A 24,410-nucleotide genomic window follows, 5' to 3' on the forward strand; every position below is an offset into this window, starting at 1 on the left:
GTAAGTGATTGAAAAAAGTCAGCACAGCGAAAATAAACTACACCTAAACTCGGTTTATATCTGACCCAAATAGAGTGCAGGTCATAACTTCTTACCTGAAATTCAGTTCACCTCACGCTCCTGCCTTCGCTTTCCCTGATCCACGATTGACCTCGCGTTAGCAAACACCGGTCGATCGGCGGTAGCCTCACCGCCTTGTATGTCTCGTTCGCGGCATGTCCTTTCTGTCACACACGGTGGATAGCTGCCCTCTGTAGCTCCACCACCAAACAACTCAGTTATTTTTTCCACATCGACCAGCATCATCGGCCCATATAAAGCGAAAAATAAGTCCAGCTAAGACACAGACCCTTGCCCGGCGATCGGGCGATTAAACAAATTTTAGCCACCTCACTATCAGCCAAGCCTGGGTGGTTTTTCACGAAGGGTCGCTAGCGCGCTAAGCTAGCGGCGCTAAGCTAGCGGCGCTAGCTAGCTAGCCAGCCAGCTATCAGCAACACGTAAGAGAGCTGTTGCTAAATAAACTACACCTAAACTCGGTTTATATCTGACCCAAATAGAGTGCAGGTCATAACGTCTTACCTGAAATTCAGTTCACCTCACGCTCCTGCCTTCGCTTTTCCTCATCCACGATTGACCTCGCGTTAGCAAACAGCGGTCGATCCGCGGTAGCCTCACCGCCTTGTATGTCTCGTTCGCGGCATGTCCTTTCTGTCACACACGGTGGATAGCTGCCCTCTGTTGTAGCTCCACCACCAAACAACTCAGTTATTTTTCCACATCGACCAGCATCATCGGCCCATATAAAGCGAAAAATAAGTCCACCTAAGACACAGACCCTTGCCCGGCGATCGGGCGATTAAACAAATTTTAGCCACCTCACTATCAGCCAAGCCTGGGTGGTTTTTTCACGAAGGCGCTAGCTAGCTAAGCTAGCGGCGCTAGCTAACTAAGTCGGCTATCAGCAACACTTAAGAGAATTGTCGCTAATATGGGATGTCTTGATAAAATGAGCAGATATTTGAAGTTTACACACCTACATTCTCGCCTGAAAATATCTTAAAAGTGTATTTTGTGACCTAGAAACACGAATAAAAGACATATAAAACGTAAGTGGTGTCCGCCATTGTTTGACTCGGTAGAGGCATGCTATGAATTGTGGGATATGTAGTTTTCACCAAGCATGGCACCCTTTAGGCCGTACTACTCCCGGTATACCACTAGAGAGAGCCAACACACCACAAATGAAGTCTGTTTCTATGGCGCCAAAAGCAGAATCTTTCTCAGGAGCCTAGAAATTGGCCTAAATTTGCACTAAAATCTAAATATTTCAAAAACTATAAAAGTTATAAACACCAAAAGTCACACCATACTAGCCCAGCTCCAGCCGCACAAAATGATGTAACATATGTACCCCTATTGTCAAAACTGTTTGGCAGAGGGGCGCGGGAAAATTTTCACTAAAATATTAATATTTAAAAACTATAATATTCATAAACACCAAAAGTCATAGCACACCATTCCAGATCCAGCCGCACAAAATGAGGTAACATATATGAAGCTTGTCTCAAAACTGCGGGTCGAGATACACTGCAAAATTTCAGGCGGAAAAAGGAAAATAATAATAATAATAATAAGAATAATAAATCCGAGGAATAGTAATATGTGTGCCTCTTGGCATAGGCACACATAATAAATCCGAGGAATAGTAATATGTGTGCCTCTTGGCATAGGCACACATAATAAATCAACCACCTGTTTCTTATTATCCTAGTAGAAATAAGGGTTGGTACCTTGTTTCCTCGTTCTATGCTAGGAACCTTCTAGAGTAGGGGTGGGGAACTCCAGGCCTTAAGGGCCGGTGTCCTTTCTGTTGTGAAAGGGTCTTTATGCTGCGCAGTGTGACTCACAACACTGGTCCCTGGTCAGCCCTGACTTTGTATTAAAGTAATACTAAAGTAATAATGGTATTTCTGACCACTGATATACCCCAACTTTATCCTTTCAGCAGCTACAGAAAGTTAAGGGACCTAGCTTGTATGAGCCTTATGGGATATTCATATAGAGATCCTTCAGCTTCAAACTGTATTTCCCGTTCAGGACCTGAAGCTCAGTAAAGTGCCTCACCGACAGCCAAACAAAAAAAATTGTAACTTTTTGTACAAACACAAATCTTTTTTACACACACAAATTCTCATCTATACATGCACAAACATAAAATTTTCAGATATTATGGTTTACAAGGTTACAAAACTCAGTTCACAACTACACATTTGATTTACAAGTACAAAATATTTATGACCACAATTTGAGCCCATACCAGTTTTTCATCACATACTTTCATCACGACTGATATAAAAAATTATTGATGTGAACTAATTTACCTGCTCCTCACATTTACATTTCCACATTTATGTCCCAGGTGCAGTTTCAAAACACATGAAGGACTGAAAGTATTTTGTTAATTAATTATTGTGGAAAGTAAAAATCACAGCGATTTAGTGGTCATTAAAAGGTCTTCAGAATTTGCAAATTGATGATGATTCATCTCATAAGTCATGGCACATTGCTCTTCCCTACATAAGCTGCCTTTTCAGATTAAAAGTATTGGTATTAGTATTTTTATCAGCAATACTGGGCCTGTGTTTAATTCATGCACTAGTGCTGTTGCTTATTTAACACACTTTTAATATATTAAGAAATATTGTACCGGGCCATAGGTAGGAGCCACTAGCCCAAAGACTCATGGAATCAGACTTGATCTGACATTTACGTGTTAAATTACAGTGTTACAGCTATTCCAGTTATCTTGTGTTGATCTATAGTTGTTATTGTTGATTTATTGCGGCTGTTTGTTCTGTATTGAGTGTGGCTAGCAATGGCCACCATGACTGAGATTGCTGTGCCAGTTAATGACTTATGTTCTGTTTGGGATGTTATTCTAATAAAGCTGCATTACTGTAGTTGAGTGGTGTAAGGAACGGAGCACCACTGCCTCTACTTTCTCAGGAGACTGAGGCATGTTGGACTTGGCAGTTTAGTCCTGAACTTAATCTACAGATGTGTCATGGCAACTGTCCTGCATCACTATGTGGCATGGCAGCTGCTCTGTAGCAGAGAAGAAGAAAGCTCTGTTGAAGGTGAGGAATTGTAGGCAGCAGCTTCCCAGCCTTCATAGAAATCTACACCAGTAGATCCAGAAAAAGAGCCTCCTCCATCATGAAAGACCCTAGTCTTCCAGCAAATGCATCAATAGGAGCACCACCAGCCTGAAGAATAGCATCTTCATGGAGGATGCCAGACTGTTGAACACTGGTGATGCTCCGTAGGCTCTGCTGCTCCCAGACATAAAAAAAACTTTTACACTATCCACTGCACACAGTTCTGACATTTGGAAATTGACTTGTCATTACTTACTTACTGTAAATATGTTTTTTTTGTATATATTGTTCTTGATGTGTGATATTCTTGTTGGCCATAATTGGGCTCTGATTGCCAATATTTGTTTCACTTCATGTGGATATGTGTTATGGAGTCACAATAAAAACTTTTCAATACTTGAACAAATGACATTGTATGGTTCAGTCTTATAAATATCTCAATACAGCCTAAAACATTTGTCTGTGTTTTTTGTGTGTACACAGAATAAATCTGGTTGTCAGCCACTGCCCTTGTCTCTCATTGTGTTGCAGGTCAGACAGGGTAAAGAGAGACAACATACAGGCAGGCACTGCTCGTCTCATTTGGGATTTTATTGCTCAAAATCACAAATTACAGGAACAAAGGGCTTGTGTTGACAAATCAAAGAAAAGAATACAGATAAATGCCGACAAACATTTTCCATATTGACTTACAAAATTACATAAGAATTAAAAGTTACAACATCCCCCAGCTGACCGTGAGCCTCTTTGACTCACGGTCAGCTGTTTGGTCGGAAAACTTTGCTAATTGGAGTCATTATCTGAACCTCCACAATCCTGTTTGTGCTTCTGGAAATGTTTAGATCATTTTTAAGTGTATTTATTTGTTTATGTATGTATGTATGTATGTATGTATGTATGTATGTATATATGTAAAATAATATAGGATTCTTTTAGGTACGTTGTACTAATTTGGAATCATATGTGTCTGCCCAATGCAACCATACAGTTTATAGAAGGGCACTGCTAACCAAGCTAACTATCCTTAGCTAATAACTTGGCACTCTACTCTCATCCAAATATGGTTATGTCTGGATCTGAAGAACAACCATGTCTGCAGCCAAAAAGCAGGACTGAAACCTTTAAAATGAGGAATCTGGGTGCCGGTTTTTGCTCAGTGTGTTGAGCGGGCGACCACATGCCATACGGCTGAGAGTGGCCGGCCCAAGTTCTGAGTCCGACCTGTGGCCCTTTGCCGCATGTCTTCCGCCTTCTCTCTCTGCCCCTGCTTTCCTGTCCTTTCCTCACTGAGTGTATCAAATAAAGCTCAAAAAGGCCAATAAAAAAAATATATATATATTTTAAAGTGGAATCCAAAACCAGTGAATTATAGGCTATCTTCTATATACAGTCTAATCTACACGTGCAATGGTGGGGCACATAGGTGCAAAAATGGCCAAAGCATTAGTACATTTTCTTTTTAACACTTTTAATCTATGCAAATGCTGGCTCTCTTTCTTCAAGCTCACATAAGTACAACGATGAACCGTAACCAAGCTTAAATGCTGGGAACACAGGTTTTTTGAATGAACACTGGAAACTGTGGAGGTGAATCAGATTGTCATTCGAGACACTATAAAAGGACAGAGTACCAGCAGGCCAGTCCACATACACTGCAACTTTGAAAGATTCAGTCTTTGGGGGTGCTGGCAAACGTTTTGCTTTATTATTGTGCCAGGCAAAACAACCTTGATTGGTGTATTCCAAACTCCAAGACTGATCATTTCCCCCCAACCAACAGTATAAACCAGCTCCTCTTCTTTCAATTTCTCTGTAAGTCACTGCTATCCCAAATGTTCCCTGACATTGAACCTCCCAGTAACAGTTACTAGTTATGCCATTTTTACACATTAGCTGGCACCAGCAGTCAAATCTTTCTGGATGGTTAGGATATCGCTCTTCCTCTCTGACCATGGTCACCTGTCTGTAGTTGTTTGATAGCTTTAACTTTCTGTGAGCTGAGTTTTGTTCCAGTGTGAGTTCACAAGCATCTGATGGGAAGAAATGACACAATGCAATAAATAGCTGACAACAGCTTTTTGACATTTTTGCATAAAAATAACTTAAAACACTGGCAGATTAAAGTGTATTGAAGTAGTAGTACAGTATTAAAGTAGAAAGAGAGAAGCCTAACAAAAAAATTAAATGAAACTAATTAAAAAAAAATCATCCATTATACATCAGTGAGAGAAAAAGTATGTGAATCTCAGGGATCAGAACAGTTTTTAACCATTCATGTTGTGGGTTGCCATATCTGTGCAGCTTCTATGGGTGTGCATGTAGCCCACAACTTTTGTCTATGAGGTGTGTCTTTGACAGGTTTAGACTCTGACAGAGTACAAATAGATTCAATTAGAGATCACAAAGGAACCCATATTAACTTAGTCTGTCTATGGTTAATATTTGGATTGACTGAAGTCTGAAATCTATGTATATAATCTATATATCATCTTAATAATTCTATCAACACTACTATGCTTCCATGTTATGAAACTAAATTAAAAATATTCTTACACTTTTTCACACCAGGTTTCAACCTCCAGGCTCCACAGTGCTCCGCTCTGGAGGAAGATATACATAAAGTCATCAGGATATCCTTTGGAGCATACTCTTTCAACTTTTCTTTAATAAAAAAGCTGAATAACATACCAAAGCAAACAGCAAAATTATTATGAGACTGGTAAACATGTTAAACATGGTAAACTCCTCTGAAGTTAAAATGTGGCATAATATACTTTCCTGTTTATGTCTTAGTTTTTTGTTTGTTTGTTTTGCCACCAAGGTAACTTGTTTTACAGGTATACATTTACCAAATAGATTGTTTGGAGCAGTTTGTCAACAGCTGGACAGCAAGATAGCAAAGCAATTCTACTGTAACTCTCCTATCTGATTTTGCCTTTAGCAAGCTTGGTACCTGAGTATTCGTTTTAAATCCTCAGAGAGATGCTTTAGTCCTTCCTCTCCTGGATGATTATAGCTCAGGTCAAGCTCTCTCAGATGGGTGGGGTTGTTGTTTAGAGCTGAAGCCAGAGCATCACAGCCAATCTCTGAGACCACACAGCCAGATAAACTACAAAGCCAAGCAACAACCCATATATCTTAGATATTTTTATTAGAACTGACATGAATTTGCTGAAATCATGAATCATAGATTGAAAAGAAAATTTTCAACAACAAAATATACAAGCAAAATACTAAATCAAATAACATTTTAATCTTCAAGTTTTCCTTAGACTGAGGAATCCTGACCTGAGAGTTTCCAATTTGCAATCCGGACTCTGCAGTCCTTCAGAAAGCAGCTTCACGCCTCTATCCTGCAGGTCATTGTTACTCAGATCCAACTCTCTCAGATTAGATGACGGAGAGCTAAGAACTGAGGCTAGGGCTTCACAGCTTTTATGTGACAGATTACAGCCACTCAACCTAAGGAAAACAACAAAGAACACAAGGAAATGTTATGCTTTAGCCTTTCCCCCATTTAATATATATCATAACTTCTTTGAGACTGCTATAGACCTACAATGTTTTCTTTGAAGCTTTGACCACTGGTAGTAGCCTCAGAAGAACATCCTCCGAAGCCGAGTACTTCTTCAGGTCAAACACATCTATCTCTTTTCCTGATGACAGTAAGATGAAGGCCAGGGCTGACCACTGATCAGGAGAAAGTTGATCTGGAGAAAATTTTGTGGAACTGACATACTGTTGGATCTCTTCTGCTATAGACCCATCCATCAGTTCATTCAAACAGTGAAAAAGATTAATGCTTCTGTCTGAAAACTGATTCTTTCTGATCTTCTCCTTTAGGTACTGCACAGTTTTCTCATTTGATTTTAAGATTCTCCCTGTCTTTGTCAACAGATCTTTCAGGAGGTTCTGATTGTTCGGCAGTGAAAGGCCAAGAAGAAACCGGAGGACCATGTCCAGGTGTCCATTTGGACTCTGTAAAGCTTTTTCCACAGCACTCTGGTAGAAGTTTACTTCAAAATGAAATTTTTTTTTATCCTTCTTAGTTTGTTGTTCTTCCAGCAGATTGACTCCAGAGCTGATAAATGTCTCATGTATATAAAGAGCAGCCAGAAACTCTTGGACACTCAGATGGACAAAGCAGAACACCCTGTCTTGATATAGCCCTTTCTCCTCTCTAAACACCTGTGTGAACACTCCTGAGTAAATTGAGGCTTCTCTGATTTCAATGCCACACTCTGTCAGATCTGAATCATAGAAGATCAAGTTACCTTTCTGCAGCTGCTGAAAAGCTAGTTTTCCCAGGGATTTAATCATCTCCATGCTCTCTGGACTCCAGTGCGGATCTGTCTCAGCACCCTTTTCATATTTGACCTTCTTCACTTTGGACTGAACAACCAGGAAATGGATGTATAACTCAGTTAAGGTTTTGGGAAGCTCTTCTCCCACTTTGGTTTTCAGAACTGTTGCAATGATCCAGCAGAAGACTGGGATGTAGCACATGTTGTGGAGGCTTCGTGAAGTCTTGATATGGGAGATGATCCTGTTGGCCTGCTCCTCATCTTGTATTCTCTTCTTGAAGTACTCGTCTTTCTGTGGGTCAGTGAACCCTCTGACCTCTGTCACCATGTCAACACACTCAGGAGGGATCTGACTGGCTGCTGCAGGTCTTGTGGTTATCCAGAGGCGAGCAGTAGGTAGTAGATTACCTCTGATGAGGTTTGTCAGCAGCACATGTACTGAGGTGGTCTCTGTAACGTCACTCAAGATGTCAGTATTGTGGAAGTCCAGAGGAAGTCGACACTCATCCAGACCATCAAAGATGAACACAACCTGGAAGTCTTCAAAGTTGTAGATTCCTGCTTCTTTGATTTCAGTAAAGAAGTGATGAACAAGTTCTACCAAGCTGAACTTTTTCTCTTTCAGCACATTTAGCTCTCTGAAAGTGAATGGAAACATGAACTGGATGTCTTGGTTGGGTTTATTTTCAGCCCAGTCTAGAGTGAGCTTCTGTGTTAATAGTGTTTTCCCAATTCCAGCAACACCTTTTGTCAGCACTGTTCTAACTGGTTTAGCGCTTCCAGGTGAGCCTTTAAAGATATCTTCTTGTTTGATTCTTATTTCTGGTCTGTGTGGTTTTCGGGAAGCTGCTTCAATTTGTCTGACTTCATGTTCAAAAATCACTTCTGGAGCTCCCCCCTCTGTGATGTAGAGGTCTGTGTAAATCTCATTGAGAAGGGTTGAATGTCCAGCTTTAGCAATTCCCTCAAACACACGCTGAAACCTGTTCTTCAGCTTTGATTTGAGTTTGTATTGGCACCTGAGAGCAAAGGATTCTAGATGGGAAATAAGAATTGAAATTGGTGAGTGGATCTTTTTGTTGACCTGTATCTCTCACTAGTTTAACAAAACACTGGCTATTTCTACATTTACAATAATTTAAAAATGCAAATATGCACAAATTTTCCCACTTTCTTTTGGGATATTTTCATCACATACAGCATTTAAAGCCTCTTACTGTTCTGCAGAAGGTCAGCCCATGTATTCAGCTGCATTCTCTTTAGGACGTGCACTGTCATCTTCAGAACTGCCTCTCTGTTGGTCCTGCTCTGCTCTTCATTCTCAATGTCTTTATCTTCCCTGTAATCATCTTGGCCCATCACAATATTCTTGAATGACTTTAGTTCATTCTTCACAAGTGTGTTGATTTCCTTTTCAATTTGCTGGAACAGAGAGCAGCAGTATTTCATAACAGGAGGTACAATGGATCTAACCAGTGGCGGTCCTAGCCTGTTTGGCGCCCTGGGCGAACACTCCCTCTGGCGCCCCCCCACACACACACACACAAAACATGTTAAGGATTGTACATTAACATAAAACTGTTGTCCACACACACATATGAAGAGAGAGAGAGAGAGTATGCATAGTATGCAAACGGCAACCAAACAGCCATCATAATTCGTCATACAATGAGAACAGGACAAATCAACAACTGACAATGACTAATTAATATTAAAATCTGTAACATAATGTATTGTTTGGAGTTTAGTCTGTTACTGTTACTATTTTTACCATTTCTTCTTGGGGCAACTGTAACCCACATTATTTCCTTAGGGATTAATAAAGTATTCTGATTCTGATTGTTTCAGGATGACCTGCCATTATCCAATGACACATCTGTTTACCTGTATCATTTGTTCGTTTCTTCTCCTCTTCTTTTCTCTTTTTTCTAAACTGAGCACCTGATGGCTTTGAACTTTTCTTGTCCATCTTCCATTGGTTTTAATTTTGCACTCCAGTATGAACACCCATCCCTCAACCAGAGGATCACCACAACATAACCTAATAGACCCACGCCTTAGTTCACAGATTAACTTTGTCTAGGGTGTATTTCTGGGATTTCACACAACCCAGGATTCAAATCATGAATACATAATGGGCTTGGATTTACAACATTATGAATGAAATGTGCTCTCTTTGAAGCAGCAGGTCTCCCTCCCTTTCGACGGGTTATGTGTGAGACTTTAAATCATCAAACTGTAAATTATAAATTTTAAATTGTTATTGATCCCGTTACCCGAGTCCTAAAGTGTATATTTATTTTCTTACTCTACTATATTTATTGTTCGTTTATTTGCACTGCTGTAACTGGAGCCTCGTCGCCTCGTCTCTCTATATACTGGACTGTATTTAGCGGAGATGACAATAAAGTTTACTTTGACTTCAGCAGCAGCCAGCAGGCGCTAATCGAGGGCTCTCGCACTCAGTTTTCATGTATAGAATTTCGAAAAAACATCGGTGCAAATTATAAGTCTGTATCATAATGTCCGGTGTTTTCGTGTTTGTTGTTTTGTTTTTATTTTGTTTTATTTTGCGAGTTGGTTATTAGATGCTGCTCCAGCCAGCCAGAGAATCCCCCGCCGCCCCGCCCTCTCCTCCCTGTGTGCCGCAAGCAGCAGGCGCACCGCAAACGGAGGGCGCCTTACTCCCAGCAAATGGGCGATAGAAAACCGATCGGTGCCTATGACATTCCTAATATGCGCTGGCTGCCGTCGGGGCAGCATGAGTACGAGCATTTTTTTTTTTTTTTTTTTTTTTTGCCGATGCCACCCCCCATCACGATGCCGCCCCGGGCAACCGCCCGTGTCGCCCGTATCTAAAACCGCTACTGGATCTAACAAAAAGTCACAATGGGACATTTTTTTTCTGAATTGCTTTTGTGCTGTTATGATCCATACAAGCTGTTTGCATGCTGGTCACTATGGATTTTATTTGCTGCCAGTCAAGAGAAAGACTCCACTGACACTTTTAAAGGGAGAAATGATGTTTAGAGATTTTGATTTATTCTCCATTACTATTTATTTTGTTTTTGTTTTGTTTTATTTTGTGCCTCAACCTAAATAAGTTGCTTCATTGGTAAGGCAATGGGTTAGAGAATGAGTTAGGTCTAAATCTAATTCAAGAGTTTTGTTCAATTTAGAAAAATAATGTATGTATAGGTCTAGAACTTTTGCAAGTACCAAGGCTACAATCATAATTATTGTGGCAGGTTTTTTGAGGAATTTTGGATCACTTTTGTTTAAAACGTTTCTTCAATGTGTTGACGTTTGAGGACATTTGTTTATGCACAGCTCTCTTAAGGTCCAATCACACATTTCAGTCGGGTTAAGGGCTTGACTTTGACTGGACAATTGCATCATAGACAAAACATATTCACTTTAGTTTGGTCTGTTCAAAGGACATTGTTCTGGAAATCTTGTGGTTTGTTCAGATGTAACTTCGCAAACCTAAGCAGTGGTGCTCTGTTCTTTTCAGAGAGAAAAGGCTATCCCCTGGAAACCTTTCCAAACAAGCCAAGTCTTTTTCAATGTGTTGTGTCTATGTGCTGTCATGAAATTGGCATTTAACAAACTAACTGAGAGCTGCAGACTCTGAGATGTAGCGCTTGTTTTTTTTGTGTGTGTGTTTACAGTTTCTCTGAGTATTTTACAGTCTGTCCTTGGAATGGTAAATGCACTGCATTTTAAAAAGTGCTTTTCTACTCACACTTAAAGCATTTTACATTCATATTCCAATGGTTGAATCAGAGAGCAACTTGGGGGTTAGTATCTTACTCAGAGATGTTTGGCATACAGACTGGAGCAGCCAGTAGATGACTTGCTCTACCTCCTGAGCTACAGGCATCCCAATATAGAGGAATTTACATTCATTTACATTTGAATGTACATTATTGGACAGATTGTTGTATTGTGTTAAAACACACCTGAATGCTCCAGACCAGATAAATGCCAAAACCTCTGCTTTTATAGAGGTGATCACATGTTTTGAGGATTAATTAGTCAAATGCATTTGATTAACTTTGATTAGTAACAGCTGGATGCTACTTATCCTTTTAATTCCTATGTTCCTATGTTTTTCACAAAACTGCTTAGGATTTTAGGTTAATCTTTGCTAAATACATAATGATATGATGTGTATATTTAAGTAATTTTAAAACCAGATAATGTTTTAATTATGTCCTTATATGTAAATCCTTTGAGTTGAAAGGCTGATTAGGGAGCTTATAACTTGTTCAGCACATGTTTTGATACACATATTGATGTTTATCTGTGGGCTTGCTTCATTACACAAAGTATGCAGTCATAATCACAGATAATCTTAATCTCAGGAATTTAGCTTTAGCACTTTACTATGTCATAGATATATCCCTGTAATAATACAACACTTCTGTTTTATATGTCAGAAAAAAAATCAAACAATTACTGTTCATATACAGACCTCAAATATGGAGTTCAGCTTTTGTTGATTCATTTGGCTTGGCTGAGGAGGCTTGACGAGCTTTAAATCACCTGGAAAACTGGGCAGAAAGAATTACGTTCTGTACCAAATAGATTAAATTTTATTTCCCAGCTCCCCTTTTTGCCACCCTTTTGTCATGGGCTTCACAAATTCTTCAGATTTCTCACTTTGTTTTTGAAATGTAATAAAACTTTCTTTTTAAAATGTGTCCTTCCTTGAGGTCATTTTTGTCTTACATAATTCTCTTAGATTGGATATAATCTAAACTAAGGAGGACCAGACGAAAATCATATTTGGCATGGTTGGATCTTAACAAGGTTCCAAGTAGAGCTTCAACATGCAACAAGAAGCAATGGGAGTGAGGCAAAACATTTTTTGAGCATGCAATTTATTGAAAACACCGCTTAAACTGAAACAGGCCATGTAAAATATGATTTTTTGTCATTTTTCAAGTGGTCTTAAACTTTTGATTGGGACTGTACACATATATACATAGACGTGTGTGTGTGTGTGCGCGCGTGCGCTTGCGTACCCTTAACCATGCAGTTTCAACGTTTTCTGTTGACTTACACAATAATTTTGTAAAGCCAATATTAAGTCTAATTCTAGATGCTAGACATGCACTGTAAATGTTGAAAACTTTGCTTTTTTTAAAATTAGTTTTTTTTAAATTAAAAATATTGGATCTATAGCAAATTGTTTTGCTAAATGTTGAACATACAATACAATACTCCCCTCATATGAGGAATATAGTACTATGAAAATGTCTTGAACCACATCTTGTTTATATTTTGGTGTGACCACCTTTATCCTTCAGCACAGTCTGAACTCTCTTATTCAACTTTCTCAACATTTCTTTAAGTAGTCTTCAGGAATAGTTCTCCAGGCTTCTTGAAGGACATTCAAAGCTCTTCTTTGGATGTTTCCATCTTTTGTTCTGTTCTCTGTCAACATGATCCCACACTGCTTCAATAATGTTGAGGTCCGGGCTCTGGGGAGGCCGATCCATGACTGATAGTGTTACACTGTGTGTTTTTCTATCCAGGTATGATTTTACTGCATTGGTAGTGTGTTTGGCATCCTTGTCATGAAAGATGAAGCTGTTACCAATCAGATGCTTTCCAGGTGGTATTACATGGTGGAACAAAATCTGATGGTACTTTTCTGTGTTGATAATTCATCAATTTTGACAAGATCTCCAACAGCATTGACTTAAATGCAGCTCAAACCATGACAGAGCCTCCACTGTGTTCTACAGGTAGCTGTAGAAAATCACTGCTGCACCTCTCTCCTGACCTTCTCCAAACACACTGATGATTTGAATGTAAAATGTCAGTGGATTTATCACTCCATCAGAGCTGTTGTCATTGATTTTCAGTCCAGTTCTTGTGTAATTTTCATACCTCAGCCTCTTCCCCTGTTTCCCTTCCTTAAGAGCGGCTTCTTGATAGCCACCCCTCCACTGAAACCATTTTTGATAAGGCTTCAATGAACAGTAGATGGATCAGCTGAAGGTATATAAGCATCTCTCAGGGCCTGTGTCAGGTCTTTGCTAGATTTTTTTTTCCTGGTTCTTAAGGTCTTGACTTTCAGATACTGTTCATCTATTGTAGATATTCTTTTAGGCCTTTTGTTCCCCACTTGTCCAGTTTCCTCACATTTGTACGAACACAGTGCACACCATGCTGAGATATGCCAAGCTATCAGTTAACAGCTATTTGGGAATCACATTCTTGGTCCAAAAATACTGTTTTGTGTCTGTCAAACCGTGTTTTCATTGACATTTTCTATTGATTCAATATAAGATATGTGAACAAATGATGTCATTTTGTGACAAGCTGCTCGTAACAAAGTACCTAAAAAATAAAATTAAAACAGCTTCTTTGGTAAGTTGTCTGTTTTGTGTAGTCATAACAGTGGTTCATCCCTTGAGTTAGGAGCCTTTTTTTTATGCTTGAATGATTCATGATTCATGTCCTCAGCATTCATCTGAAAATGAAAATGGTCAGGTCCAGTCCAAGGACTGGAATGAAAATGACTGAAAAAAAGCAATGGAACCTGCTTCATGCTAATAACAATTCATGGCACTGTTGAACATAAATGTGTTTAGTGTATAATGTGCTTAGGAGTTGTCCTGACCATTTCCCACCTAAAGAATTAGTGGGTGAGCATATTTAAAATAATCTTAGAATAACCTTACTTTGGTCCAGTGGAAGAATGATCTGTTTTGAAGTTAATAAGGCTTTGTTTAGATCCATCACTCTTCAGGGACACACTGCTGGGCTCAGAACAAGCAGACCTCTTGTTGTGGATCCTAGACAACAGTTATATACACATACACCATAAATGTCCAGTGTTATCACGCACTTCATGTATATAATAAAGATCAAAGGTTCTGTAAGTGAAATGATCTCAGTCATAAAATTAGTACCAAAGTCCACATTTAGCAAGACTAATTGCAAGTTTTATTACTTGTTCGTAAAATGTCGTCTAAAGTGCATCTGACACGTAATGGGCTTGTTTTTTCTTTTTCAACTACGTTGACTTTTAATTCTTTAAATGACCTCCTTTATTATATTTTAATTTATTTTTCCTATTTACCTGAGTTCTTTTGTGTAATTTTTCATTAATTCTTTAAATCTTACAAAACTATTATTTTTTGCCATCTTATGTTTTTTTTAAATTGAGCTTGGTTTAAAAAACAAACAAATAAACTAACAAACAAATAAACAAACATTGACTGACTTTGTAATAAAGTAAAAAAGTTATTACTACATTAGTTGATTATTATTTATTTTAAAACCTACAAAATAAGAAGTAACCAGTTTTAAAATAAAGTAAAAGTAAAATATTTGACTTCAGACTACAGTTAAGAAGACTTACAAAGCAACATAACATAGAATGCTTGTACTTTATGTAATTGTACATAAAACTGTACTTAAGGTCCACTTCTGGCATGAGTGTCATATTGAGGTGAAAGCTTACATTTTCTCAGGGGAAAGCTGATGCTCCTTGATGTCAACAAGACCTTGCTTTGGGGACTCTGATCCTTCATTCCATTCACTATGCAGACATTCATAGACACAGAGTTGTACAGGAAGATGTAGCATGTATCATAGCATGTGGAAAATTGAGAGAGAGCAAAATCAATTGACAGACAATTGACATTTGCTCTTGCAGAGACAATTTTAAAGAAACTCTTAAACACTTTGGCACTGTAGCAAAGTGCAAGGTTATTAAAACATTAAAAAAAAAGCTGTGCTACTAGTCTTTGATTTAAAATCTCAGATTTTTGTCAGAATTCTTCTGTCTGGATCCATTAGTACTGGTGTATAGTAGATCACTAGTTCACTAGACAAAAAAGAAACTGTGCCAGTAAATTATTGTATAACTTTTCCATAATTACAGGTGTTATAGACACTACTGACATTAACATTTTTCAGATCAAAGTGGGTTCCAGTGTTATAACTGAGATTTTAAATTATTTTTAAATGATACCAGATACAAGGGAGTCCCATGGTATCTGGTATATGTAATATAAATGTATAATTAATTATGATAATTGTTTAAGTGTAGATATAACTCTAGGGTGATAGTGAGCTATTACAAAAACCTTTGACCAGTGTACCTTTCCATTTTGTAGATACTCAGCAGCCACTGCAATCCGAGACAACTAGAGAGTGAAAATGGTTGGGTTAATGTGGTCATTACCAAGCACTTAACAAATGGTTATGATGAAAAATGCACACACACAAAACTACAGTCTAGACTTGCACCACACAATCTAGCTACAATCTAGCTGCTTGTAACTGAGTTGTGTATTATTAAATTTAAACCCACACACATTATTACACACATGCTTTCTGTCATGACTGCAAAGAGTTTGGATTAATACTGGAAAACAGTTTAATGTACCAAGTGTTCAGTAAGTCTGTGTGACTTTATTAAAGACAGCTAACTAAACTGCAGGGTTGCTGCAGTCTTTCTATTTATTTTTTTTAATAGTCCTTTATTTATCCAGGTAAGAAATCTCATTGAGATTAAAAATCTCATTTCCAAGAGAGACCTGGCAAAAGACTCCTGACTAGACTTCTAACAAAAGACGTACGCATACTTGACTAAGACATGCTAACACTTCATAATATCTTTTACAAAGGACATCTTATGACATGAACAGCCAAAATGAAACCCAGTAACTTTGGTTTCATCTGAGATCTACTCAGCTTGTTTTCATATGGATGCAAAGCATGAGACTAAAGATTTCGTAGAGAAATGTTGAGAAATGGTTTTTACAAATTGAGAAGTTAATTTTTGTGCCATTTTTTTCAGTAAAAGGACTAGATGTTAAAATCCCTGATAATGCATTGCTTCAAATGGAGAAAGTCTTGAGGGATGGCTGCTATGAATATAAATAGTATAAATATAAATATATAAATAGTGATTCCTCAAATAAAAGTGAAAGTAATATTGCTAAGCAACAATTGCTATTGTTATATATTAATAAAAGGGGGACAAAACTACCATGCCAGGTAGGTACTGTAAGAACAGGAAACTGCAGCTACAATTCACACAGGCTGATGAGTCTTAATTTTTGCTGTGAGATTTAGATGGTAGTTTCAGAATTTGACACAAAAGGATGGCTTCATCCTCCCTTGTGGTATAATAATGTGGAGAATATGTTTTTGGCACACTTTGGGCTCCTTAGCACCAAATGAGCATAATTTAAACACCACAGCCTACCTGAGTATTGTTGCTGACCACAACCATGCCTTTAGGACCACACTGTACCATCTTCTAATGGCTGCTTTGAGCAGGATAACACACCATGTCTCAAAGCTCAGATCATCTCACACTAGTTTCTTGAACATGAGAGTGAGTTCACTGTATTCAAATGACCTCCACAATCACCAGATTTCAATCCAGTAGAGCACCTTTGGGATTTGGTGGTACAGTAGATTCAGCAGCAACTGTTTGCTGTTTGATGCTGTCATATCAACAAGGTACAAAATCTCCGAGGAATTTTTCCCACATAAGTGTACTCATGCCAAACGCCTTTTTCCAAAAGGAAGTTAAGAAAAGCTAAATGTCTTTGTGGCTTAGTAGGATAACTGAAATTTGTGAAATAAAAGACAACGCCTCTTTCTTCACCTGCTGAATTCACCTTTTTCCTACTGATGCAGGAAAAAAAAAAATGCAGCCGAACCAGCCCATGCCTATAAACCTCAGAGCATCTGCTGCACACACACAGAAAGTAGAGTTGGTGTCTCCCCTTCACATCAAGTAAGTAAACTCATTTATCTTCTTTCATTACGAGTTTGATATTTAAGGGAAGGTTTTGGAAGTTTTGCAGAGCTAGAGATCCAAGTTAAATTTATCTTGCAGAGGGAGCGAGACAGTTTTAGTTAGACCTGCTAAAAGTAATCTTGAACACAGCAGTGAGCTAAATGCAGCTATTTGTCATTATTCATCCTAAAGTGTATACTTTTTCTTTGACTGCTAAACTTAAAATAACTACAACATGAACGATCATACGATTGAAAAGTTCTTTTTCAAACTTAGATGAAAAAACTGTAAACAAAATCTCTTTTTGGTTAATACAAAGATTGACACTGTAATTACACAGCTATTCAGCCAAACTGGTTTAACTGAGAAGTGAACGGGTCCCCGCCCTGCTTTCTTTCATTTAGCACCATAATAAGCGGATCATCCGTCACAAAGTCTGACACTGACAAGCATGTTCAGCTCCAGTACAGGTAAGACACGCAGCTTATCCCCCATTTCCTGATCCTGTGCAGTGGGGCACAAATTAAAAGCCTCGCCTTTCCAGGTGAATGCATTAAACGTTTAAAAAGATCAAATCTGCTGGCTTGTTTTGTGAAAAAAAATATGTTGACATAGTTGATTTTTTAATTTTTAAAAATTATTTTCTGATGTTTGCACAGACAACCACCCCTCAGGATACAACCTGGGCCCACAGGCGGGTGACCAGGGGTCTCGTGGGGGCCACAAGCCTGAAGGAGACCACGGAAAAGAGGAGCGCTACAGCGGAGATGGTCACCATGGAGGGGATGATCGCCATGGAGATGATCACCATAGAGATGAGCCCCATGGAGGTGACTACCATAAAAGATCTTTTTTTCAGTAATCTGGGATAGTGAAAAGTGCTATATAAGAATCAGTCCATTCACTGTCTGAACAGAGTTTCGTCATGTTACTTTTGCACTATTATGCACATGTTGTTATTACATGGCTTGATTAAAGTACACATTAGGCTGACATCTGGGGCCAGAGCTGAAACTGTTCTGGGCCAGCAGTGTGTCTACAACTGGTCTTGTGCTGGCCCATGTGTTGGCCACCGCTGGCAAACCAGATCTGGGCCACCAAAGGCCCGTCATTCTTTGCGGTATGTGGGCCATGTGTAAGCACATTGTGTGGGCCAGATCTGATCCATACCAATTTTGCTATGTGGGATACAGTAGATTATCAGAATTCCTCTCGCTGAAAATGATCTTTGTAAAGATCAGATAATCAGATAATTACATAAAAAGCCACCAACAGTCAAAACCTGGTCCACCTACAATCGCCTCAACATCTGTCTTTTAAAGCAGCTTTGCTCCTAATGTTAAACCTCAGCAAAATCCAAATGTATGAGCTAAATTATTATGAAGGGTGAAACTATCCGTAGACACTGTAAACATGTTTATTTCTGCTGTAAAGTTGGACATTTTAACATAGGAGTGTATGGGAATTGACTCATGTTGCCATGTGGCCATTAGAGGAACTGAAGCTTTTGGTGCTCTAGCATTGGATTTAATTTTGAAGTCAAAATGTTTCCTGCTTGTTTCTTTCATTCAGTTTAGGGTGCGCAGGGCAAAATACCTTCTAGAAGCAGTTCTGAAATTTATTTTAAAGGATAATTTAAACTGACGTTAATTTAACTAAGTCTTAAAACCTTTTTTCTCCCCAAAAGTTACACTTCTACCACAATCTTCCCCCAACATATTTCCATTCAGGATTCTTTTCAATGCCACATCTCTTTTATGAATCGTCTGGCGCTGCTCAGTATGAAGATAATGTCATATTTCTTCAGGCCAACTGGTGGGTTGTTTAACTGTCAATAAAACCTATATACTTATATATATGATAAAATTAACCTAGTAGATGGGTTACTTTACATATGCCAAAGGTCTGCAAAAGTTTGCAAATTCAAGTCAAAACAGCAAATCAGTCAACAAAAATAATGGTTAAAAACATAGATTATCTTAATAGCTTAATAAAATGCAATATTATAAAACAAAAACAAAAAAATTTAAAAACTAAAAGAAAAAAATATAAAAGTGAAATAAAACAAACAAGCAAAATATTAGTTTACACTGAGAGAAAATTTTTAAAAAATCAATACAATAATAATAATAATAATAATAATGATAATAATAATAATAATAATAATGATAATGATAATAATAATATATTAAAATAAACTTAGAAATAAAATAATTTAGTATAATAAATTAATACATTTACATTAAATAAAAATAGAATAAAAATGATGCTGTATAGAGTACAATAAAATATAAAACAAGTCAAAGTTATAAATAGAATAACGAATAACTACTACAATTTTTAAAAAGTTGCTGGATTTTTCTTTATTGAATAAAATGTACAATAGTCAATCAACCCACATAGCAAAATTGGTATGGCCCGGATCTGGCCCACACAGTGTGGTTACACATGGCCCACACACTGCAAAGAATGACGGCCCTTTGGTGGCCCAGACCTGGTTTGCCAGAGGTGGCCTACACATGGGCCAGCACAAGGCCAGTTGCAGACATGCTGGTGGTCCAGCTTGATGCCAGATCCGGGCTAGACCTGTTTTCCATGAGCCTGGGCCACATAAACCAAACCACAATCGAGCCAGATATGGCATGCATCACATAGACAGTGCCATCTATGCCAGGCCTGGCCCATATCTGGATGACATACATCTTATCATGCCAGAAGTCAGCCAGCAGTGCCGACTTGATACCAGATCCGGGCCAGACCTGCTTGCTATGTGGGAATTAGCTCTAGTGACCTAAATTTAAAATGAAATAAAATAAAATTTAACCTCTTCCATGGCATGCATTTTTAATTTCTCTTTGATATTTGGGCATGTTGGGACCTGCTGAATGTAAAAACAATGAATTTCCAGATTTTGTTTTTTTTTACCTGTTTTTTGTTTCTGAGAAAAATTAGATTCACATATGAGGACATATGTTTAAATTTAGATGGAACAGTGGCAGTATGATGTCCTTGTAAGTGGATATCAGGCCCTTGTAGAGCAGAATTTATTATTTTGGTCTAGACATCCCAAAATGTGATGTCCGCATATGTGGATGCCAGGTCCTAGGAGGTTAAATAAAATAAAAACTAAAAAGCTTCAAAAGCCACATGGAAGAAAATGACAAGCTCCCTGGGGTAAGTAAAGAACAACAAAGAAAAGCCTGTGAAGCAAACTCAAAAATTTTTAAAAAGCATCTTTTCATGAATGTGTTCAAGAGTTCACTTTTCCCTGGATGTGGTCTCTCAGGCACAAACGATCAGGTCTGTCACTCCACCTCTGGGTGGAGCTGCAGGGTCAGTTAAGGTTACCTTGTGGATTTGGTTTGGCTCCGCCCACCAAACTGACGCAGGTGAGGCGACAGAGTGTGACAAAGTAAACAGAGATAATCACGTGTGGAAAAGAGAGTGTAACTATTTGTACTCTTATTTGCACTTATGTGTACAACTCAAACATTAAACTAACCATATTAAATACTGAAATACTTAACACATCCTCCTTTAAATCCACACTCTAAGTGCAGACGTGTGTCTCTCTGTGTATGTTCAAAGTCCAGGCTGCTGATATGAAACATGAAGTCAACCTGCGCTCAGCTCTCACTGGGCTTTCACATCCACAGAAACTCTGAGAAGGTTGAGCTGGTGAACGCACATATTTGTAGGTCAAAGGTCAACAATTTCAGTTCTCATGAAAGAAAACAAGAAAGAGGCGGATTTCTGAAATGAGCAGAAACCAACTTTTAAAACTTTGATGCTTTACTGACGGTGTGCATGCTAACATGCAGATACAGACTGCACATGTAGCTCTGATAGCTCTTTTATACATTACAGCTAGCAACATACTCCTGATCCTGGCCTCCAAGTCATCATTAATACCAGCCCAGCCTCTGGGGCTGTCCCAGCACACTGTGACCTCAGCCTTTATTTACAGTGTTTATTTAAAGGGTCCAGATAATTCAAATCCAGTCTGCTCAACTATTGCTCATTTCTAAAGTTCTAAAGCAAAATATAAAGAACTGGAGGATGGCTCAGGACTTTTGCACAATACTGAATATGAGATCGAGGAGAATCGATAAAAGGGTTTCTCTAAATTCTCTAAATACAATTTTGTTTTACAAAAAAGTAAAAAACAGTAGTAAAGCACATTATCGATTTTTCTTTTTAATTATTAAATGTCAAATTACAGTTATTTAAATGCATTCCCGAACAGAAAAATATAATAGTATTAAAATGTGAATTTGGTTTAACAAATTTTAAGTTTTAAACAATATAATTTGAGGGATTTTTAAAAAACAATTGTGTTTCCTGTTTTTATAACAGGCGGTTTTATAAATTACTTAAGTGGTGTTAGTGAATTTAAGTTTTCAGTGTATTCATGCACTGCAGAGTCTGAAATCATGCCTATTGTTAGCTAATTTTTAAAATCCTGTATTTATTTCCTGTTGAATCCTCTGATTTCACATGACCTGTTTTTTGTTCCTGGTTTCCCCTGTGCCACCGTGTTTCTGAATCTTGACATCGAAGCTGCTGTTTGTTGTCAAAACACATGTAAGAGATATAACAGGAGCCAGCATAAGGATGTCTCAAGGTGAGTTTAGTGTCAAAGTAAAAAGATTTAGTTCACCTGATGTTGGAATAAGGTGAAAAAAGGTCTAATTAAAAATGAAAGAAAGAAAAAATTGCTCTGCTGTTATCCCACAAACTGAATTCTACAAAATTTAAAAGAAAAAAAGGAAAACAGAAAAGTTATGAACAAATAAACAGCATAAAAAAATTTCCAATCCACACCTCAGATTTTTGCTGTGGACAGAAACTAAGATCTGAACTTCACCTGTTTCATGCAGTCTGGGTGGATGTTCAGGCAGATTTCAAGTAAAGAAATGTTGTGGTTCATTAACATAATCTGCGTCGCTGTCAATGAAAGGCAGCTCGTTGTATCGGATCGCCGCCTCCCAGCAGAGATGCAGAGCCTGGGCGACAATGTCCTCCGACATCCTCTGAGCAAAGTCCAACAGAGCTCTGCTGGCTGGAGAGGGATCCCGGAAGCTGCCGTCAGCTGAGCCTGCAACACCTTCAGAGTCGCTTGTATCCTTCAGAAACCCCTCAGCCTCGTCGGTGACGCCCTCAACCGGTTTGTCAGAACGGGCTCCAAACCAGCATCTTGACCTGTTACATCCCATTTCACAGAGACGCTGACGTAGCTGTTGAATCTTCAGCAGCACAAGTTTCTACTGGTGACCTTCATGTCTGCAGAAACAATCAGCAGAACAAAGACATGTTGGTTCTAAACACTTCCAGGTGGTGTTTGACCCAACAAGAGGTGTTTATCCTTTCTGGAGAAAGATATCATCACCTTCCGACCTCTGTTTATCCGACAACAGCAACACCAGAGACACCGGGCTCTACGAAACACTGGAGGAAACAAGCCTTTTTAAAATGGGAGAAATTTCATACACAGTCACATATAAAGTTTCTGTCAGACTCTGGACTAAATAAGGCATTTGAAGGCATTAAAAATACACACATGGGTGGCAAATCAAAATAAGAGCCTTCTACAACACACAGTGATATTACAAAATGTGAAAATTTAATTATTTTTTTCAAGTTACCCTCTCTCCTGTGCTGCAGTTCCTCTCCAACCTCCAGAGCTGCTGATAACCAGGCTGCTGAACCAGTTTCCACTTGCTGCTGGTTTGTGGGAGGAGCGAATCGCTGGACACCATCCAAAACAAACTGTTTACCCCCTGAAAGCCCTTAAAGTGCACCTATTCTGCTCATTACCAGCGCCATGCTTTTATTCTTGGACTCATAGTAGCTTTGCATGAATCAGTTGGTGAATGAATTCAGAATAATCCTTCTTTATCTTACGCTGGGCCTTGGTTCAGCTCTTCGGGCCATCCTCTGTTTGAAACACGCTGTTTCAGCTCCTCGTCCTTGAAACCAACTTTCTTAGCAGAGTGTGTGAGCAGCAGATGGAGCTTCTGTGCCTGAGATGACCATATTAGGAATACCTATGACATCATACAGAGCGGAGAGTAGAAAAAAACAGTATGAAACTGAGCATTTAGATCTGGATCTGTCACTGCCAGCTTGTTACTTTGGTGAATTGGTGTGTTTCATCCTAAATCATGACCTTTTAACACCTTTTTAAAAGGGACTGTTATTTTCTGGGTGGCTGATGCTGCCACTGCCAGTGCATCAATGGCAATGACGTTACAGGACACTTGGCTTCGATGCAGATGCAGGAGCTACCTGACAAAACAGGATTAGGATGTGAGTGCACTGGCTCTGGCTCTGTGTGAAACCTTCTGTTTGTGAGGGGCAGCCAATCAGAAGAAAGTCAGCTGCAGGCCAAAAACATAAAGAGAAACTAATGGGCCAGACCCTGCAGGCTTAAAGGGAGAGGAGCTACAAAGCTGGTTTCACACAGAGGATGAACTGAGGGGCAACACTGGGGCCCAATGCAAGAAAAAGAATGATTATTTTGAACTGTGATTCATGCAAAGCTACTATAGGAGAGTCCAAGAATAGAAACGTGTAGCTAGAAATGAGCAGGATAGATTCTCTTTAAAATAAAAACAACAACATAGTGTTATATCATTCTGCATGTGTCATCTAATAAACAACAAGCGCAAATTAAACTGTAGATTTAGCTTTCCAGTTAACACTTACAGCTGAGAGTGATTTTTAAGCCCCAGCAAACAGGAAGCAACAACTTCGAGTAAAATGTAAATGTGGGTCATGCGCAGGTGACGGTGCCTTCAGAGTCCTGCAGAGTGGGAGTTTGTGCAGCTCAGAATGTGGGCACAGAGTCAGCGGCGCTCTCTGGTGGCAAAACAAAATAAAATACAAACAAGAGGGTTTGGAGAGGAAAATGCAATGCGCAGCTGTCAATTCACCTTTTAAAACTCCCTCTGTGTTGATGTTACCAAAAACTAAGAAAAGAAAAGAAAGAAAAAGCTTATTCTAAGAGATCCAGCTAGCTGACTTACCCGTGTGCATGACTGAGACGTTTAGAGATGTTTATATCTCTGTGTTTAGGCTGTATCACACTGTAGTGTGGCATTGTTTCATTTGTCCCGCTTTGCCTTTTTAAACCTTGTTATAAACACACTTCAATCAAACGTA

At 38.7% G+C, this 24,410-nt stretch overlaps 1 protein-coding gene across 2 annotated transcripts; it reads right to left on the reverse strand.

The window, feature by feature from the left end:
• Nucleotides 1-3,890: 3,890 nt before the first annotated feature.
• LOC116317266 (NLR family CARD domain-containing protein 3-like) lies at nt 3,891-24,315 on the reverse strand. Of its 2 annotated transcripts, XM_031735984.2 has the most exons (13): nt 22,892-24,315; nt 22,636-22,694; nt 22,114-22,529; nt 15,592-15,636; nt 14,949-15,026; nt 14,164-14,277; nt 11,943-12,021; nt 8,683-8,887; nt 6,721-8,500; nt 6,450-6,623; nt 6,115-6,270; nt 5,715-5,761; nt 3,891-5,191 (listed from the first exon to the last, which is right to left on the reverse strand). In XM_031735984.2, exons 4-13 carry the CDS (start codon nt 15,597-15,599, stop codon nt 4,635-4,637), a joined length of 3,198 nt encoding a protein of 1,065 aa, XP_031591844.1. In that variant the 5' UTR covers nt 15,600-15,636; nt 22,114-22,529; nt 22,636-22,694; nt 22,892-24,315; the 3' UTR covers nt 3,891-4,634. The 2 variants fall into 2 exon arrangements, with proteins under 2 accessions (XP_031591844.1, XP_039463127.1); XM_039607193.1 differs by lacking the exons at nt 11,943-12,021; nt 14,949-15,026; nt 15,592-15,636; ... (1 more) ...; nt 22,636-22,694; nt 22,892-24,315.
• Nucleotides 24,316-24,410: the final 95 nt, after the last annotated feature.

Source organism: Oreochromis aureus, linkage group 23 (genome assembly GCF_013358895.1).
Source record: "Oreochromis aureus strain Israel breed Guangdong linkage group 23, ZZ_aureus, whole genome shotgun sequence".
Taxonomy (NCBI): domain Eukaryota; kingdom Metazoa; phylum Chordata; class Actinopteri; order Cichliformes; family Cichlidae; genus Oreochromis; species Oreochromis aureus.

Excerpts from the sequence above, each read along its gene's own strand:
- LOC116317266 (XM_031735984.2), bottom strand. Across the intron at positions 14,278-14,948 it reads CAGCTTTCCCCTGAGAAAAT|GATCCACAACAAGAGGTCTG; the intron begins GTAAGCTTTCAC and ends ACTGTTGTCTAG. Across the intron at positions 5,192-5,714 it reads GAAACCTGGTGTGAAAAAGT|ATGCTTGTGAACTCACACTG; the intron begins GTAAGAATATTT and ends TCTTCCCATCAG.